Here is a 19,720-nt window from a genome sequence, read left to right as displayed (position 1 = left end):
CATATTAAATATACTTATACATGACAGTAATATTTTAGGGCTTTTGTCAATAAGTAACCTTCATTTTTGGTTCCACCTCCATGCACGTTTACCTATGTCTACTTCTATTTTAAATTTAAAGCACAACCAACAAATAGCACCATTATTTGGTTTGATATGATCAGAAGTGATTAATGTTAGCTCAATTTATTTGGATATTGCACATGTGGATAGTTTAGTTTAGGCTAATTTGGTTTATTCAGAAGGTTAGCATTAAGGTTACCTTATCTTCTTAGTGGAAAACTTCAAGGGAACCATCAAGCTAGTTATAACTAAACATCGCGAGAAAAACATAACAAACCTGATCATTTTGAAGGCATTTGTCTCCAAGCATGCACTTCTTATTTATTAAATTACCAACAGCAAGTCTCACAAATAGCACCACAGTTATAAGCCCTTATAGCAAAATAGCAGGTAAAAATATCAGCATGTCACCTATAAAACATCATACAAATATGAAATAGTATAGTAATCAAGGATATAGTAATCCTTCACTATTGGTTGTTGTGCATTAAATTCTTTTTAAAAAAAAACTTGTTCTTGTTAGTGTTGTAGCTGTAGATGAAGCCAAAGCTGTTTGTCGCTGAGGCAAAAGAGCCCTAATTACATTTGACCATAACAAGTAAACTTAAAAGTGAAGAAGTTTTTCCCATACATAACTGAGAGTTTGTAAGATCAAGAGTGTTCATGTTACTGTTGCACTGCTCTATTCAGTCCTCCCTTACTCAGAACTCCACAGAGTCAAAGGAAGAGCGAAGGGGTCAAGCGTTCGCTCATTTAACCCAGTGAACCAAAGTTTTGGGAACTTGCTTTGGTGGCAAAGAATAAAGAAACGGCACACTTTAGAATATCTCAAAGTCAATTATCCAAGGACTCACCGAGGATGAAATTAGAGCAAAACCCTGCTGGTCAATAGGGCCAGATAACGTTGTTATTAAGTGCAATTGGCTTTTAATTGGGCATAATGCACTCGATCTCAACTCTTTTAATTATGTTTGGCTAAGCTGCCCTTCAATAGATGGCAGCAGCTGCTGCGAGCTCAGCTCTTCAATGCAATTATCTGTAGCATTAATGATTTTTGACTATGGGGAATGAATGGCTCCAGTCTGAAAGCCCTCCATCATTTGGGGCCATGTTTGCCGTGGAATATTGGAGTCCTCACTGAGCGCAAGAAATCTTCAGATTAAGAGGTTAAGATGGGAACATAGAGGAGAGTAAATATCAGATTTGATTATACCAGAGTGTGCTCATAGCTCAGGGCTAGTGTGGAAAATAAAAGGAAATGGCAGTCATAAGTAAATATTTATTGATTACATGTGTTTGAATGATGCTTGTTAATTCAATCCGGGCACCTATTTTGATATCAGTTCGAATATACAGTTTAGAAACAAGCCTGAAAGTCCGATATTGATCGACGCCTGTCACTTCAAAGCATTAGACATGGAATTGTTTGATGCTTGATTTATTTTCCCATTAGTACAACTCTTGTGCTTTATTACCATGTCTAAATCCCAGTCACGCTCTGTAATAAATAAGCCTTTCCTGTCATTACAAAGGTACAGTAAATCAACAAAATGGACTGAAACTACACGTATGTTTTTGCAGTGATCGATATGCATGTCATTTTCATTTTAGAGTAACTTATCATTACCGCTGCTTTCCACCCACCTTATGATTATGCATGCTCCATCACCGGAGTTAAACCAACACAACACATAATATCCATAATTATGCCAATACACAATAAGCTACAACAGCAAGTGAGAGCTTCTTCATTTCTGTTAAAGATCCTCCTTCCCAAGGTGTATTCATACTGTTTCAGTCAAGCATGATTGAATCCCAGAGCTGGATAATACGCATCGCCTCGGCTGTCCCCTTTGTTTCCACTTTCCTGTGGACGTAGATGGATGGCGTTTCCACCCTGCAATTTACACAGGCTGATTATACCCAAGCCTCCAATACCCTTTAATTACAATAGGTGTCCTTTTTGACTAATTGTGTGTTTACTCGCTGGGGTTCTGCTTGTATTAATGCATTCTCCATTGCGTTGCACACTACAACCCCACTATTCAATACACATCATCTGAAAGTACCTGTTAATGAGCAGCAAAATTGTATGTGTCTTTACATTAGTGGATTTTCGAATGTACAGTTTTGTCTCGAGTGCTGCCTCGCATGACCTTTTCTCTGAGTTTTGAAAAATTTGTCTGCTTTCCAGGGTTTGCCCGGCCCTCCTGGTGAGAAGGGAGAGAATGGAGACGTCGGACCAATGGTGAGTGCAGCTCTCTTTCGTATTGTTTTCACGAATAAGCCAGTGAAGTGAGAAATTGTGCTGATTGTTTAGAAGTTCTGGCTTGGAGCTGAGTCTGGCGGCTCCACCAGCTGCATAGCATATGTAAAAGAACTGAACATAAGCCTTCCAAATATTTAAATTTGCGTGTGGTCTGTTTCTGTGCACTGTGTTTTGCATCGTGTTTTATCATGTATTATTTGTTCACTCTTTTAAGAGTCAGAACAAACAAGCTTTTGCATGAAGGGCTGTTTTAATCTCATACCAGCACTTACACACGATAAACACAGATGCAGAGCAGCTTAGTTTTTTCTCTCCCTGTCTGTGTCTGACACTGACAAGGCACAATAAAAAATGTGGTAAACTACAACAGTGGGTCTGACATGTCTGTTGATGTTGTTGCTACTGCATCTGCAAGTAAGACAGCAGCTATGACAATGCTATTATTAAAGTTACATCCTATAAAAGAAGAAAACAATGTGTTAGAGTGAAGAAGTGATCGCTGAAGGGGGCCGTTTATCCTTATTTTGAACTCCATATTTTTTATGTTAATTCTCCGAGAGTAGCTTTTACCTCAGTGCTGCCTCTCACTTCATACTCTTTTTGAAACAACGCGTTTTAATGCCCTTCTCTTGGGACACTCTTTCTTTCTTCTGATTGGTTGCCTCTCACCAACAAAAGGTTTGAACAGCAGTCGTATGCCCCAAGTTTACCTAATAAAGGACATACGCTCTCTCCTCGCCTTTTGACAGGGTCCACCTGGTCCTCCTGGCCCCAGAGGTCCTCAGGGTTCCGGTGGAGCCAGTGTAAGTTGATATTTGTTTTCTTTGTCCTCCATTAGGCTTCAGTTACAGTTAGCTTTTTTAAAAATTACAGCTTGTTAAACAATTTCTTTTCATAAGATTCTTGTACTCACTGCTGTCTCTGTGATTTATCTGCAGGGTGCACAAGGTCCTCCTGGGAGTATTGGTACAATGGGAGGTGTGGGTGAAAAGGTAAGAACCAAATATTGCTCATATCTTTTTCAGCTCCTAGAAATAAAATTCTATCTTTTTCTTTGGTAAGTTTTGCCTGAAATTATGTTCGTTATATTTGCCGTTTCTCTTTCCACTTCTCAAGGACACTGCTATTAAAACACAAACTGAAAAAACACTGAGTTGTCAGTTGATACGCTAATTAGCTGATAAAGCTGGACTGTTTGATGTCAGTGTGATAATAAACTTTTCACAAACTAATTCACATATCACTGTGACATCACAGGGAGAAACCGGCGAGGCTGGCAACCCAGGACCACCTGGGGAGCCTGGTATCGGAGTAAGTGCTCTTTCTTGTTTCAATCTAGACAGCGTTTTTAACATCAAAGCCATGAGAACTGACTACTTATACACATCTAAACAGAGATTGCCACACAGTCTAGCACTCTGCGTTCTTGTGCAACTGGGACTGTTTTAACAATCAACCTATAAATATTGCTTAGCACAGCTAATTAAGTTGTGTAATTAGATGACACTTCAGCTGTCAGCTGTTCTACGGTCCCTCTAAGTATTTTTTACCTCTGATTAATCTAGTTCAATGTGTAGATATGCTAGCAACCTGAGGGCTTTTAAGCAAATAATTAGCTCAGCCGCATTTGCTACGCTCCACCCTTGATTGTGTCATTCATCTACCATCACATGCTAGGCTGCAATAAGGGTAAAATTCTGAATATCTTATGTTCTGTGACAAAAGTATGACATTTGTTGATTACATTTTTATGGCGATTTCATTTACATAATATGCATAAAATGTGTTCTATGATGCAGCACCTTGTGTTTGCCCGCAAACAAGGTCTCAGCTTTCCTTTCTTACGGTATAAAAAAGGAAAAGTTTTCACAGTAGTCATCCCGAACATCTTAGATCAGAGCTTTGCCATCAATCCAGACTAAGCCACTGCTTCTGTAAAGCAAGGGACACCTCACCTTGAGTCTGTCAGGATGTATTGACTTATCCGGTTGCTGCCTCGCTTCTGTGTACAGTGACAGATAGACTCCAGCGCTGCACGTCACAATGAGGTCAACTTTAAAGATGCCATGCTGGCATTTGCTCCAGCATTGCTCAGCTCTAGTGGACCAGTTAATGATTCTGGGCTTGTAATTATGCTTCAACTGCTGCTCTGAGTCATAGCCAATGCTTAAAGATTGCTATTACTACAGTCAGACACTATGCTGGACTAATTTGCTTTATCATCTGCTGGATAAAATAGAAATTTTCATTTGAAATAGATGCTCAAAGTTCAGTCAGTTGGGCTTTTTTTCAGTTTTCTCCTCTTCTGGGCAGTTTTGTGAAAGTTTTGATGGTAGTTGGAGTGACAGCTTTAATAACATGTTTGACTTGTTCCATATTTAGTATCCTATTGTCAAAGTAGTATGGATGGCTCTTATGTGGTCTTCATGGTGACAAGACATTGATTTATATTTCCTTAGGGCCCGAAAGGAGAGACGGGTGAGAAGGGAGAAACTGGGCCCCCAGGAGCTGCTGGACCCGCCGGTGCACGTGGACCCCCTGGAGATGATGGTCCCAAGGGTAACCCTGTATGTCAGCTGCACAAAAACACATACACGCATCCATGACTGATGCACTATTAGAGCTGCCAGCGACAGCGTCATTGTGTCATATTTCTCAGTCGAGCTTTCTTCTGCCACAGCTGTTGTTGACACAATGTCAAATATGTGAAGCAAGCTCACTTTTTTCAATGCCTCGATGTGTCTGCAGGGTCCTGTCGGCTTCCCAGGAGACCCTGGCCCCCCTGGTGAGCCTGGTGCTGCTGTAAGTGCTGCATTTATCCCTCAATCAGTGGCTTCATGTTTGCAGTATCACAGAATTTGATGTATATGCATCATAATAATTATGGTTATGAGTTAGTGGATTTTAATGATTGTCAGTTAACTCGAAAACAAAGAAAATATGATCAGTTTTTCAGTATTATAACTTTACCTTTTCTTTTTATCTGTGAAAATTCTTTTTGATATTATAATATTGTGTCTCAGGACTATAATTGATTAATGGTGTTTTGTCTGCCTCATTTGTGTATTTTGTTTAGGGTCTGGATGGTTTGCCTGGAGACAGAGGAGATGATGGAGAGGCTGGGCAGCCAGTAAGTCCAACATTATCATATTACTGTAAATGTGAGAGAACGGAGCAGGATTTACTCTTTCATTAGTTAGTCGCAGTCTTTCTTAGAGTTTAACATTAAAAATAACAGTAATGGAAAAATGAAGATAAAATTTCTAATAGTGTCTATTACAAACAATTTCAATTTACTTCTGCTGTAATATATACAGTTTACAATGAGGAAGCTCTAGTAATAACACAGTGAAGTGAGTGTAAAAGAGACCAAAAAACTGTTTCATATCCATCCTTTAAAACTGGGTATCTCTTTTTACAGATGTAGAGATATCTCATTATGTAACATCACCCTCCATTTTTATGAAGTGGAGTTAAGTGTTCTGTCTATTCTACTTTAGGGCCCTCCAGGTCCATCTGGTGAAGCTGGAGTACCAGGACCTCCTGGCAAAAGGGTGAGTACATTTCAAAAATGATGCATGCGATGATACTTTGATTCGAGGCACAGCATTCTTAACATGCTTAGTGCTACTTTACTATCCACGGCACGGTGATACATATTTATGATCACATACTCGGGTCTTTAATTGATCCATGGTTTCACAGGAAATTTGTTCCGTTAGTTAAATCCTAGAGTAACCAGTAATTTCCATGAGCAGTCATACTGCAGGACAGTATTGGCGTATTGTGAATTTGACTGGCAGCAAGAGTGAAAGAGTAGGACTGCTGCTGCTGCTAATGTCAGTAAATGAACTTGTCACTATAATTTCAGGCACTCTGCACCCTTTCATTCACACCAGAATTCAGCTGAGATTATTTCATTTCACTTGGGCTGCTTTTTTTATGATGCCTTTCAATTACGGTAATAATGTTTTACAATTATCAATAAAGCATGTTGTTAATGTACCATATTAAAAGCTGCCACAGTGTGACAAGAGAGAAGGACACTTTCATATTTCAAGTTCTTTGGGGTTTTTTGTTTGGTTTTTTGCCAGCAGTGTGGTGCCAGTGAATATGCCCAATCAAGCACCGATTCCACACATTTCCAATTCAATTTTATTTATAAAGCACCAAATCACAAGGTACTTTATATTGTAAGGTACAGACCCTATAATGATACAGAAAAAACGCCAAAACTCATATGATAGAGGATTTGGCATAAAAATATTGTGGCACCACAAAATTGACTCCCTCAAAGCTGTAACAACTGACCTCAGTGCCTACGAGATGGGCTGTAGGACAAAATATACCAATGATTAGGAGATAGCACTTGCTTTTATGGAAATTTCCAGAGTGTTTCATAGTAATGTTACATAATATTTGTTAGGTGGTTCTGAAAAAGGCACCAAGTCAGGACTAATTGAATGCCAGCATCACCACTGGCACAGATTAGTGGCAGAAAAAAGTATATTTATATCTACAGCTAAGGACCTCGAGGAATAACTTTTGCTTTAAAATGAGCAGTCTGATATTGTCACAGGGGAGAAACATATCTCAGTGCCATTTTTCTGTACTCTTTTTTTGAGCAGTATTTTGACTGCAGGAATTGTGATTAAAAAGCTCTGATATGGCTTAAACACATTCATTTCTCAGTCCTATCAGCAACAAAGGGCTTGTGTGGAGATATTGTACAGCCCTGTGGGTTCTTGGACAGAAAAATGATCACTGGATAGATATTGCAGCATTATCTGAGATTGAGGGTTCCAAAAACTATATCTACCTGTGGTGGTGGTGCTTTACTGCTAGAAATGTTATTCGTTAGGCATCAGGCGCAGTAGTTTGGATGTTTTAGATGCGATTCTGTGTCTTGGGATAAAATGGATGCGCGTGCATTTTAAAAACGTTGGCCTGGTAAACATTTTTTATCCAGAGAATTTGTATTCAAAGGGGTAGTTTGGTGGTGGCAGAGGCTGGAGAACAAATTAGACCCCAGTTGCATGTCCATATTAATAGACTTAGCGATATGATTTTTCATCCTTCTCCAAGGTAATTCTGCGTTAGTTTCTTGCCCAATATCTCCTCGAAATTGACTCAGGTTCGGTGCTCATTGATGCATGTGGCTGCTTGCCTACATTAGCACACATACGCACGGGTGCACACACACACATGGCCGCATCCACACAGTCAGACACACATTCACTAATGCACATACGCAGTTGCCAGTGCTTGTAACCTACATTGAGGACTGGTGGCTTTTGTTTGGTCTATTTGATTATGGGTTGTAATGGCAAATGTCAGCCCACTTACAAGGTTTTGACCAGAGGCTGTTTGGTGAAAATGCTGATGCATTTTTATCTCAGTATGTTTGGAATGTAGGACAATTTTCTTGCAATGATGTTGCCTGGTCCTGCGTAACTCAAGGTCAGAGCATGCTTCAGATAAATAATTAGTATGTATATGAAACTGCTGTGTGTTTTGCAAATGTTGGATCATTTTACTTTTAGGGACAAAGTCAGTTGGTGTGTGCTTTTTAGCAGGTCTTACAATGATTTGTTTTCCAAGTATGTGCTTACAAAATCCTCATATTGTTTAAACTTTGTTTTTCCCAGGGACCCGCTGGACCAGCAGGTCAGGCAGGCAGACAAGGAGAAAAGGGATCTAAGGTAAGTTAGAGAAAGTAGGATTTTGTAAATTATAATCGTGTTTTGAACGGTGTTAATATATACTGTTTAATTTTTTTAAAAGTTTGGGTAATTATAACTATATTACAGCATTTAACCTAACTTATGAATATAATAAACGTGTTGATCCTATGAAGTATGAAAGCTATTTCTCTTACTGATGAACAAAGATTTGTCATCTTAATCTTCACCTTCAGCTTATATAGTGATTTTCAACTTTTTTGAGTACAGTAATTTGATTATGTTAATATGTCAAAATGTTAGCATGATTTCAGTTGATTTCACTAAAAAAGGCTAAAAAAATCCATTGTTCACGACCACATGGCAGATAGACAAATCTACTGAATAGCTACTGAATATAGTGGACCATTTAAAGAGTAAGATATTTCAGTCAGAATTTGGCAGAGACCAAAAACAGCCAAGGGATTTGCTAGTAAAAAAAGGACTCCACATGAGTAATAAGGCTGCTCCAAAACTGCTGGATAAGCAACTGTGAGCCAACAAGATTGTCACAACTCCTTAATGTCTTTCTTTGCATGTTGAAATAAAATGCCAAATTTTTAAAATATTTGCAAAAATGTTTTCCAGCAAAAAGAAATGTCTAGAAATTCTGGAAAGAACAAGCTACATCCATTCAAAGCTTTTGCTCTAACATTTTCTTCAGCTGAATTGCACACAAATAGACAAATTAATAGCAACAACTTATTTCTGAGACTGTCAACAGATTTGATTGTTTTGTTAAAGTACACAATTTTCTGCACAATCAAAGATAATGATTGAAAGAGTTTAAAAATCATTGAAAGTTTTAAATTGTGTTGGGGTTTTTTTGTACACAAATCACACGGTTTAAAGAATTGCACAAACAGAAAACGTGACAAATATCACTTCTTTTGTATTTTTGTCAGTCTCCATCTCTGACTTATTTTCAACACACGCACACACTCACAGACGGACATATGGACAAAGTGCACATTCTATCCACACTGAGGTAAAGGATTACACTTGATTTGACGGAGACAAGCCAAAGGCTGCGTGGTGATCCTTGAGTGTCAAATCCAGGCCTAATTAGTTGTCAGAACAATCTAATCCGCTCCGCCTATCATCCTAGTCAATATGACATCTCTGGAACTTCAATACATAAAAACCTGTCGTTCCTGCTCAGAGACAGCAGATGTGACCTGGTAACATTTGGTCTGTTTTGACGTCGCAAATCCTCAAATCCCTCCACTCTAAGCTTTTGCAGCAGAGAACATTCAGAATATCGAAATGTATGACTTTGAGATACAGGATTAGTTTAATTATCAAGTTGGACAGAGGTCATATAGTGTTGGTACCACAGGATTTTGCCTGTTAGAGCAGGGCGATATGACCAAAAATATTTATCACAATATACTTTTGAAAAGTTGCGATAACGATATAACTGACGATATAATTGACACTAGACAAAATACTTTACAACTCCTCAACTTTATTAGTGCAAAAAAACAAAACATCAATGTATTTTCACTTTAACAAGCAGCTTTTTTAAGTGCATTAAAGTTATATAAAAAATTAACAGTGCAAATGCAAATTCCTTGTTGACAGTTTAACGAAAAGGCATTTCCAGTGGAAATTGGCCGACATATCCTCAGCATAACCATGTATAAAATCCACAAAACTTAAAAAGAGGTTATACACACAATACGGTAATATTATGTTGAAGCACAGTACGTATCACTCCGCGAGGCGCCTGCCTACGATAGCCGTAATGCTCCGACAATCCATCAAGCGGTGTGGCTTCGTAGCTTAGCAAAGACATACTGAAACATTTGACAGATTTTCAAGTGCCGTGTACCACATAAAATCGTTTCGAGGTCAGTAAACACAACCAGAATTCATACATAAGGCACATGGGATTATAAGGGGCACTGTCGATTTTCAGAAAAATCAAAGGATTGATTTTAAGTGTGCCGTATTTTCCAAAAAACACGGTAATAACGACGACCTGCTAGCATGCTCTACCAAAAATAGTGCTTTGTTGTGTATCTGACGGATGAAAGCTAAACCAGTTCCACACCACTGAAGTTGCAGCATTTTTACAAACCAATTCTGGTTCATCCGTTTCATTCAACGATCCGCTTTCGCCCTTCTCATTCTGCGTCGCCGCCATGTGCGTATGTAAACAAAGGCACTGCGCATGCGTGTTTTACCCATATTCTATCGCGATATTTCATTTTCCTATCGTTGCCCAACATTACACCGGTATTACCGTGAACGGTATGATATAGCCTATTGCCTGTATTGCAAAGCAAAGGTCCCTGCAAAGTTTTGACAATTGCCAGAATAAATATGTGGGTTCTTGTTTTGTTTGGATCTGCTACCCATGGCTGTATATAAGTGTGCATAATATCCAAAGACCATCTGTTTTATACATTTGATGAGAAAGTTAAATACAGTTAACATGGATTTGTTTGTTTTCTTTTTCTTTCTTTTTTTTGCCTACAGAAGTTTGCTTTTCAAACGGTACACTACTCGTGAATGACTTATGAAGATGATGATAAGGACTGATGTTACTTTGTTTTACAGGGAGAAGCTGGAGCAGAAGGACCTGTTGGGAAAACTGGACCTGTGGGACCCCAAGGTCCCCCTGGAAAGTCTGGTGCTGAGGGTCTTCGTGGAATCCCTGGCCCTGTTGTGAGTGGATCTTTGATAATCACATTTTCTGCACCATTATACATTTTATAAGCAAGTATTACTGGCAAATCTCCTAATAATTGTTTTATTTAATTATAAAAAATACTATTTTTTCTTATTTTCAGGGTGAGCAAGGACTCTCTGGTGCTTCCGGTCAAGATGGCCCTCCTGGTCCTATTGTAAGACATTTCCTTGCACCGCCCCCATATAATACTTTAATATCTGGAATATGAACTGCTTTCTAGTCATAATATTTATAAATCAGCCATTTTCAACAGGATTGTTATGACACAATAAAGTTTTTGGTGTGATCGTTAGTTTTGTAGCTCTGCAAAGAAGATACTGAATAGTAAACACAAATGCAGAGACCAGTGTCGGCTGTCATTGTAAGACAGTGTGAATTCATTTCACACTGACAGTTAGACTTGACAACCTGATTCTCTCTCCACAGGGACCACCTGGACTTCCTGGTATGAAAGGTGACTCTGGATACAAGGGAGAGAAGGCAAGACATTATTACGATGCTAATCTCAAATTGCTTTATTTTATATTTCTTGTGTCTGCTTATGCACCTTATCTGAAGCTCCCGAAGTAAGCAAATATCTCGGCCTGTCTCTTTGTTCACACTCCCAGTGAGAAGAAGAAAGGCTCTGATTTGTGAGGAGTCTTTCACACAGTGATTTAATGCAGTGAATGAATATGTATAAGCCCAATAATATCATCTTCGTAATGGTCATTGGTTTAATGCCAGCATGCAGTAGTCAGAAGCAGATGGTCATAACATTGCTCACCAGCAGGTGCTGAGACAGACCACCATTGTTAAATATGATGACTGCAATAAACACACTAATTATTTATATGCAGAAATAAGACAGCGTTAAGGCCATCTTGCCAGTCATTGTGAACAAACTCACATATGAATTAGCATATTTACTTTTCTTGTTGGTCGTAAATGTACAAACATTAAAATATTGCCGATATGAAAATGATGTAACATAATTAGTAAAAATATCTTCTTTTTGAATTGATTTCGTGCCCCTTTAATATATTTTGATTTGGCTTCTTCTTCTGGCTCTAGGGTCACCCAGGTCTAATTGGTCTAATTGGACCTCCTGGTGAACCTGGAGAGAAGGGAGACAGAGGTCTTCCTGGACCCCAGGGAACTGCAGGTGGCAAGGGAGAGTCTGTAAGTATCCCATAGAGTCATTATATTAGCTTATACAGTAAATGTGAAGCCTGTTAAGTTACACTGAACATCAGTTTGTTTGTGTTCTAATAATTATTCTTGTACTGCCACTTTGTTGCAAATAATCAATAATGAAAATGGATTATCTGTCACTGCCTTTACTGCAAGACATTTTGAGTTGAATAGATACGACTTCATATCTTATTTTACACATCTATTCACTGCATGTTGATTGACATCATTTATTTTAAATTTTCAGGGCATTAATGGTCAATCGGGTCCTCTTGGCCCTCCTGGTCCTCCTGGAATTTCTGTAAGTTACAAATCTTGCCGAACAAACATGTTTTCCATCTTTGATTCAGTGTTGTTCACCTGTTAATATTGCCTTAATTCCCTTCAGGGCCCTCAAGGACAAAAGGGCGCAAAAGGATCAACTGTAAGTTGTAATCTTTCTTCTGCATTGTTTTTAAAAGAAGAGGCTTCCTTTAAATAAAATAAATCAATGATGACTTTTGTTTTCAGGGTTCAACTGGTCAGAAGGGAGACCCTGGATTGATTGGGCCACCCGGACCACCTGTGAGTTTATTGTCATTAAATTATACATTGTACATAATGCTCATTAACATTACATTACATTAACAATAAAGACTGTTACTAAACAGTTTTTCACAAACTAAAATTAGTGAGTTGCTGGTTTAGTAAATCATGGGGATTAATCAGCAAATATTTTTCTAGTCTATTAATTACTGTGGTAATTTCTAAATAAAACATGATGGCATGGTTCCGGCTCCTTAATTGTAATTATTATTGTGAATGAAGTACTTTGGTTTTGAACAGTTGCCCACAGGTCATTTCTTCACCTTGTGATTTGTGAACTTTTTAGACTTTTGTACTGTTAGACAGAAAAGTGTAGTTTACAAAAATTCCACTTGACCTTTAACCTCTGTGCTGCAGGGTCCACCTGCTGATGTCATCCAGCCCCTGCCTATCCAGCAGTCTTCCCGAAAGACCAGAAGGCAAGCTGAGATGCAGGAAGATGAGCCACTGGCAGACTACGGCGTTGATGGCGTGGAGGGAATGGAGGATGTTTTTGGATCTCTCAACAACCTCAAACAGGACATTGAGCGCATGAAGTTCCCAATGGGCACCCAAGATAACCCAGCCAGGACCTGCAATGACCTGCATCTTAGCCAGCCTGATTTCCCAGATGGTAAAATTGAGATTTTAACATTTAGTTATATATTATAAGTGACTTATAGTAGAAAAAATGTGTATTTCTACATAGTTAAGCAGTCTTTTTCAAGCTGTTCATCATACCACCTCCTTATGTATGTCCCTGTTTCTCTCTTAGGTGAATACTGGATTGATCCAAACCAGGGCTGTATAGGAGACACCATCAAAGTGTTCTGTAACTTCACAGCAGGTGGAGAAACCTGCATCTACCCAGACAAGAAATCCACAGGGGCAAGTGACATTGACACCTGATTATATACAGTTGAAGCCAACATATTATCCTTTTCTCGCAGTCAATCAACAATTGATCTGCTTTATTATAATAATAATAATCATAATAATAACACATTATAATTACATAGCCCTGTTCAGTAGGGTATTGACAAAGATTAGTGCTATTTGCAGTTATATGTTAAATGTCTGTTTACAGCAGTGGCAATACTAGCACTTTACTAGTTTGGTAATTCATTTAATTAATGTGTGATATTTATTGCAGGCTAGAATATCTAACTGGCCTAAGGAGTCTCCAGGTTCATGGTTCAGTGAATTTAAGCGTGGCAAAATCGTGAGTCAACCCGCACAGCTCTTATTTTCTTTTCTATTACCTCCCAGTAGACATTCACATCCTTTTCAGATAAGTTTTTCAATTTTGCTCCTCTATCATATTGTCTTGCTAACAGTTACTCTTTCCCACCAACATCTCTCCTTTCTTCCCCTGTTATACATCTCCCTCTCATATGCTTTGCATTTTACCTTTCCTCAATTTCCTTTTGTTCCTCCACTTGTTTCCTGTTACTTCATTTTTTCATTCCTGTCTCATACTATTTTTCAGCTTCACTCACCTCACTCCATCTCTCATTACCATAATTATATTTCTTCTTTCCAACTTTTACCACATCCTTTCTCCCTCTCTCAGATTTTTTCATTCTTTCCATGTTTCCCCAGTTAAGCTACGTTGATGCAGCAGACAACGCCATCAACCCAGTGCAGATGACCTTCCTGAAGCTGCTAAGCTCCTCAGCTCGGCAGAACTTCACCTACATTTGCCATCAGTCTGTGGCCTGGCACGATATAGATGCTGACAGCTATGACAAGGCACTGCGCTTCCTGGGCTCCAACGACGAGGAAATGTCTTATGACAATAATCCCTTCATCAGGCCGCTGATGGACGGCTGCTCGGTAAACACTAATTTTCTAACTTTCAGTTTGTAATTAAACTTTTTTTCTAAATCCCATGAAATCCTATTAATCCTCACAAATATGTAGACTGCTGTAGAGAAATCTTAAGTAATTTTTATCCTGGAGAGAATAGAGTAAGAGTGAGATCAAGTGCAAGGTTAATAGACTCAATGAGGGCATTTAAAAGTAGATACATGCTATAACTGGATCAGTTAGCACTGATCTTTAACTAAAACGAGAGCCTGTTTCAAAATGGTGATCAGTTTAACTGGATCCAATGAATTAATTCTTAGTGAAACACATTTTGCTGTGTGTATAGGAGGTCTACGGAGTGTCAGAGGCTACAGCATACATTGATTAACAAATTTATTAGACCACTGTCACAGAAACAGAAAAACACAACTATTTTACAAATCTGTCAAAAACTAAAGATCAGAGAGTTCACAGCGTACCGTTTTTATAGCATAACTTTCAACCACCAAAACAGATTAATAAACTTTAACTCGGCATCTTGATCAAAACGTAAACATAAAAATTGATTTCTGTAATTACTGATATTGTTAATTTGGGACATAAACCTTACATTGGGTTAAATTTGGTAAGCACTGTATAAATATGTATTAGACTAAAAGGCAAATGTCACTTTAGGTTTCACTGGATGTAATCGATACTATAATTATAGAATTCAGTACGTGGGTACGAATTTTTGTAATATTACATGTAATGTGTTAGCTATTACAATTTAAACTATATTTTTTCCACTATTTTGGAGTTGCATTAATTTAATAAGGTTTTTATCAGGTAGCTTGAAGACTAGTTTGTTGATGTTGGTTTTTTTGTTTTTTTGTTTTTTCGCAATGTTTGACTAATAGACTAATTAGCTATGAAATTATTATTTGTTGTTTGTTATTTAATCAGTCAGTTGTTTCAGGAGTATCGTGTGCCAAAACCATCTATATTTTAAATAATGTTATATTATTTAGTACCTTGCGCTAACATTCAATTCAATTCAATAAAACTTTATTGATCCTGAAGGTTGACCATGAAGGAAATTGGGTTAACATGGTTAGTTTACTTTACTTGAACCACCTTAACAAAATATCTGCCTCCCTGTGCGCCCTTTTGTGTTTGTAGGCGAAGCAGGGCTATTCAAAGACGGTGTTGGAGATCAACACTCCCCGCATCGACCAGTTGCCCATCATTGACGTCATGCTGAATGACTTTGGGAAATCCAACCAGAGGTTTGGCTTTGAGGTCGGACCTGTGTGTTTCCTTGGCTAGACACACCCCTGCTCCCCGCTGAAGGACAGGGTCAGAGGGTATATATTAACACCCACATGCTGAGATCTGACAACCTTCATCTTCTCTCCCCGCGAAGCGAAAGCCTGTCTTTTCTTTTGTTGCCAAGAAGATCCACTCCAACAAGGAGAAGAAGAGTCCCCCAGGCCCTGTCATGAAAGCGCTGACCAGGGGAAACTGCTCCTCGCCCTTGTAGGGCCAGAATCACATGACTTTAACTTACTAATGGGAATGACATCAGGAAAAGGACATTTGATGCCATGGTGGACGGTGGCACACTTACAGCAGCAGAGAGAGGCTCCACTCCCCCTAAGCCCAATCCTCCCTCGTCCTTCCCCTACAACCACGCCTCCCTCTCTCGATGCTCCCGGTGCTGCTCTGAATACAACCACAGATGTGCTTTTGTGCAGAATCACAAAACACTCAAGGTGCTACAAATTTTTTTTTGATTAAACTGTAATTATTATTATTATTATTTGTACAATACTGTTCCTTTATGAATCCACTCTAAAAACCTGCATGTGCCCCGCCTCTGAAATTTTCAATAAATATTTGGTAAACAGCATTAGAATAAAACCTATTTAATGTCTGTTAAGAACAAATCTGATGAGAATTATTTTTTATTTTATATTTGACAAGAGCAATTTGTAAGTATGACGTAATCTTTTTGTAAATAACACAACTTTCGGAACTTTTATGTGATTAAAAAGAAACTGGAACACCCAACACAAACACCATTTTTTATTTTTTTTGTTTATTAAAACTCAGTTTGGAAACCAAGCCATTAAAAACAATTAAACGGGAATATAAATATTACAAAAAATGGCTTATTCTTTAAGACAGAATTTATTCCGTTAGATGCCTCTGTTACAAATGTGGACACATTTGGCTCTTCAGCCTTGTTTATAATCAAGTTTGAATACTTGATTGTGGTTTCTAACTTTTACAAAGAAATAATTCCAAGAAAAGCCTTGTTCATGTTTTCTTTGTAACAATGGACAAAATGTTTTCATGTGCCTTGAATTGTTCATTTAAAAATATTAAAACTGGATTCTCAAAAATGTCTGTGTTGCTATTTGGGTGAAGAAATAAGTAGCGATCTTGTTGTGATTCTGCGCTGCCTTCTACATACTACCTTAACTTGGCCATTATAATTTAAGATTAGTGAGGATTAGTGGTTCCAAGAGTTTGGGTTCATGTGATTGATTCTGCCGAGCCCAGGCACTGTGATCTCTTCCAGCTTTTCTCTCTGACTCAGATTTGACTTTGATCAAGATCTGTTTGCCTCTCCACATCGTTAGCTTAAAGCTATGATAGCAAAGACTTCAGAACCGCTTTGAAACCTGTGTAATAGCAGTATGTTTACAACCTATGTACAACTGAAATAAATGTCTGGTGCTTTGCCAAATTCATGTTGCAATCATTTGGATCCACTTACAGATAAAACGTCATTTATAGAAAAATGAATTTATTAATTAATCCAACCAGTGTGTGTTGCTAAAATCCACGATTTTGCAGTGCATAAAATCGGAGATCTTGTCAACATTGAATGACAGTAGTTTCCTAACTGTACCACTGGCATCTATAGTAAATACTGAGGAAATGTTAAACACCAAAATGTTACAATACTTACCTAAAAAACAACATGCATTATCAAAAAACGGGAAAAAGAGAAAGCACATCTACGACCAAAGCTACATGTTTTGTCCAACAACATGCTGAGTCAAACCTTTAACCTCTTAAAACGGGCAGCAGATATGTTTTGAGAGTTTGATATTTCAATTTCTTATTTTTACTGTAAAATAAAACGCTCACAGAGATCACAAGGCTGCAATTTACAGCACAACCCGCATAATGTAGACATAATAATAGCTGAGGACTGCGTGCTGCTAAAGTGTCTACAACAAATGCAAATTGGCGATAATTATCTTTTCTTCCCAGGGAGTTTGTCATTTTAGCAGTGGTGAGTATGAAAGAACAGATTACATTTATGATAATGAAGCACCTAAACCATTGAATACGTTTCACAAAACCAATGTGACAGACCAAATATGACTTCCTATCTCACAGAAAACAGGAACAACAACACAAATGTGGTATGTTGTGCAGCTTCCCAAGTGGAAGGGTTTGTTACTAAAAGCGGTGCAGGTTAAGGTTGTGAAGTTACAGCACAGTAAAGAGGCAAAAACAGAATGATCTCATTTGTGATTCCAATTGTTTTCATTGGGCTGTTTTTTATTATTATTATTATTATTCACTTTATGACAGACTTTGGCACAACACATGTCCCTATTTATTTAAACGGCGTCTAAATGTTGCTTCTGCTAAAGTATATGCAAGCCATGTCAGCCATTTTTCCCTCTAAAGTAATTGGACACACTGACAAAAGACATTTTTATTTTTAAGTGTGATTAAAATTCCTTTGTAGTCAGTGACAGCCTGAAGTCTGGGACTGATGAATATTGCCAAATGCTGAGTTTCTTCTTTTAAGAAGCTTTGCCAGGCCCTTACAGCAGCTGCCTTCAATTACTGCTTGTTTGTAGACATTTCTGCCTTCAACTTTATCTTCAGTAAGGAAAAAAATATATATACTCAACTAGGGCTGGGCGATATATCGAGTTTTTTAAAAATATCGATATATTTTCATACGAGATATAAGATGTGACAATATCGTTTATATCGATATAATCTATGTTACGTTATAATTATACTTGTGGAGCCGCAGGTTTGCCTCTCTTTCGTCCACTTTTGTCTCTACGCAACGTTACTCGGCCTCGCCTCTCCTGCACTGAACACAACTCCCCCTCCCCCATAGCTTCACCTGCAGGCAATGACAAGATGAAAGCGGAAAATCTCCGTTAGCGAGTTACCGTGCGTGGGGCTGGATGGCGTCAACGTGTTAGCGAGCTAACCACGCTAACGACATGCACGGCCTAAAATCCTTTCCTTTTCTCAAAAATCGACAGTGCGCCTTATGTATGAATTCTGGTTGTGCTTACTGACCGCGAACCGATTTTATGTGGTACACAGCGCTCAGCAATCTGTCAAAAAATGTTTTAATATGACTTTGCTAAGCTACGGAGCTGCACCGCTTGATGGATTGTCGGAGAATTACGGCTACCGGGGAGGAGCCTCGCGGAGTGATACGTACAGTGTGTGTATAAGGACCACAAATGGCACCTGTTCAGAGACGTGGAGCAGCTGTGAAATCTGTCTCTTTGTTATTATGCTCAGCGTCTTTTAGTTTACATTTTGACTGCACAATTGTGAGCTTTTTGTTATGCACAAAAACAACATTATTTTCTTTTATTTATGGACCATGATTATTTAATATATGCTGATAATTTATTTTTGAGTAATATCTACGCTGTATGTAAATAAAAGTGCCCGTGTGACTAAGAACTCTCTTTTTGTTCTTAACTTATGGCTTTAAAAAGAAAAATCGAGATATATATCTTATATCGCCATCCAGCTAAAAAATATCGAGATATGAATTTTGGGTCATATCGCCCAGCCCTATACTCAACTGGGTTAGAGTCAGTGGGGTTTGCCATTTCATTTCTTTTCCTTGTCTTTCTTTTCCTCTTTGATTGCTTTCACTGTTTTCTGCCAGTTCCCATCTGTCCTGTACTGCAGCATTTGATTGAACAGAAAATATGCTATGAACTCCACCATGTATTGTTGACGTAGCTATTTCTAAAATTTCTCTCTGTAAAATCATTGGGGGGAGGGGGTCCGCCTAATCACAGCCTTCTTCCCTCGCATTGTCACCTTTCTGAACCTCATATTGAGAAGTCTAATGAACAGCTACCAAATGCAACAATTGAAATCAACTCAGAACCATTCGCCTCTGTAGTTTTTCATGAAATAATGAGGGAACCAGCTACACCTGGAACTGAAGCTACTTATCAGTCGTTTTTCCAATTACCTTTGAGCGTGTGAAAATGAAGGGACCTTGTAAAAAGTGGCAGTAATTTCTGCACTTCAGTCACGTCTTGACTGCTTCATTCCAAGTTCATTCTCAGAGACAAAAGTATGAAAAGAAGAAAGGTGAAAGGAGTTAGGGTTAGGAAAAAATACTTAGTTGATCAGCTCGTT

The 19,720-nt window shown here is 38.4% G+C and overlaps 1 protein-coding gene across 1 annotated transcript in view; it reads left to right on the top strand.

Annotated features, from left to right (window-relative positions):
* LOC146613147 (collagen alpha-1(XI) chain-like) overlaps positions 1-16,408 on the top strand; it is a 79,164-nt gene extending 62,756 nt beyond the window's left edge. Inside the window, exons 47-67 of the mRNA XM_085377148.1 lie at positions 2,258-2,311; positions 3,082-3,135; positions 3,271-3,324; positions 3,590-3,643; positions 4,792-4,899; positions 5,081-5,134; positions 5,409-5,462; positions 5,833-5,886; positions 7,981-8,034; positions 10,618-10,725; positions 10,851-10,904; positions 11,177-11,230; positions 11,804-11,911; positions 12,171-12,224; positions 12,312-12,347; positions 12,434-12,487; positions 12,866-13,121; positions 13,263-13,375; positions 13,641-13,709; positions 14,090-14,323; positions 15,458-16,408. Coding sequence (XP_085233274.1) covers positions 2,258-2,311; positions 3,082-3,135; positions 3,271-3,324; positions 3,590-3,643; positions 4,792-4,899; positions 5,081-5,134; positions 5,409-5,462; positions 5,833-5,886; positions 7,981-8,034; positions 10,618-10,725; positions 10,851-10,904; positions 11,177-11,230; positions 11,804-11,911; positions 12,171-12,224; positions 12,312-12,347; positions 12,434-12,487; positions 12,866-13,121; positions 13,263-13,375; positions 13,641-13,709; positions 14,090-14,323; positions 15,458-15,604 — 1,827 coding nt within the window. The 3' untranslated portion in view covers positions 15,605-16,408. The remainder of the gene's footprint in view (positions 1-2,257; positions 2,312-3,081; positions 3,136-3,270; positions 3,325-3,589; positions 3,644-4,791; positions 4,900-5,080; positions 5,135-5,408; positions 5,463-5,832; positions 5,887-7,980; positions 8,035-10,617; positions 10,726-10,850; positions 10,905-11,176; positions 11,231-11,803; positions 11,912-12,170; positions 12,225-12,311; positions 12,348-12,433; positions 12,488-12,865; positions 13,122-13,262; positions 13,376-13,640; positions 13,710-14,089; positions 14,324-15,457) is intronic.
* The last annotated feature ends 3,312 nt before the right edge of the window (positions 16,409-19,720 follow it).

The sequence above is a fragment of the Diplotaxodon limnothrissa genome, linkage group LG18 (assembly GCF_057381915.1).
Source record: "Diplotaxodon limnothrissa isolate DT_005_m linkage group LG18, D_limnothrissa_male_GT1.1, whole genome shotgun sequence".
NCBI lineage: Eukaryota > Metazoa > Chordata > Actinopteri > Cichliformes > Cichlidae > Diplotaxodon > Diplotaxodon limnothrissa.
This window is presented reverse-complemented; position numbering and strand designations above follow the sequence as displayed.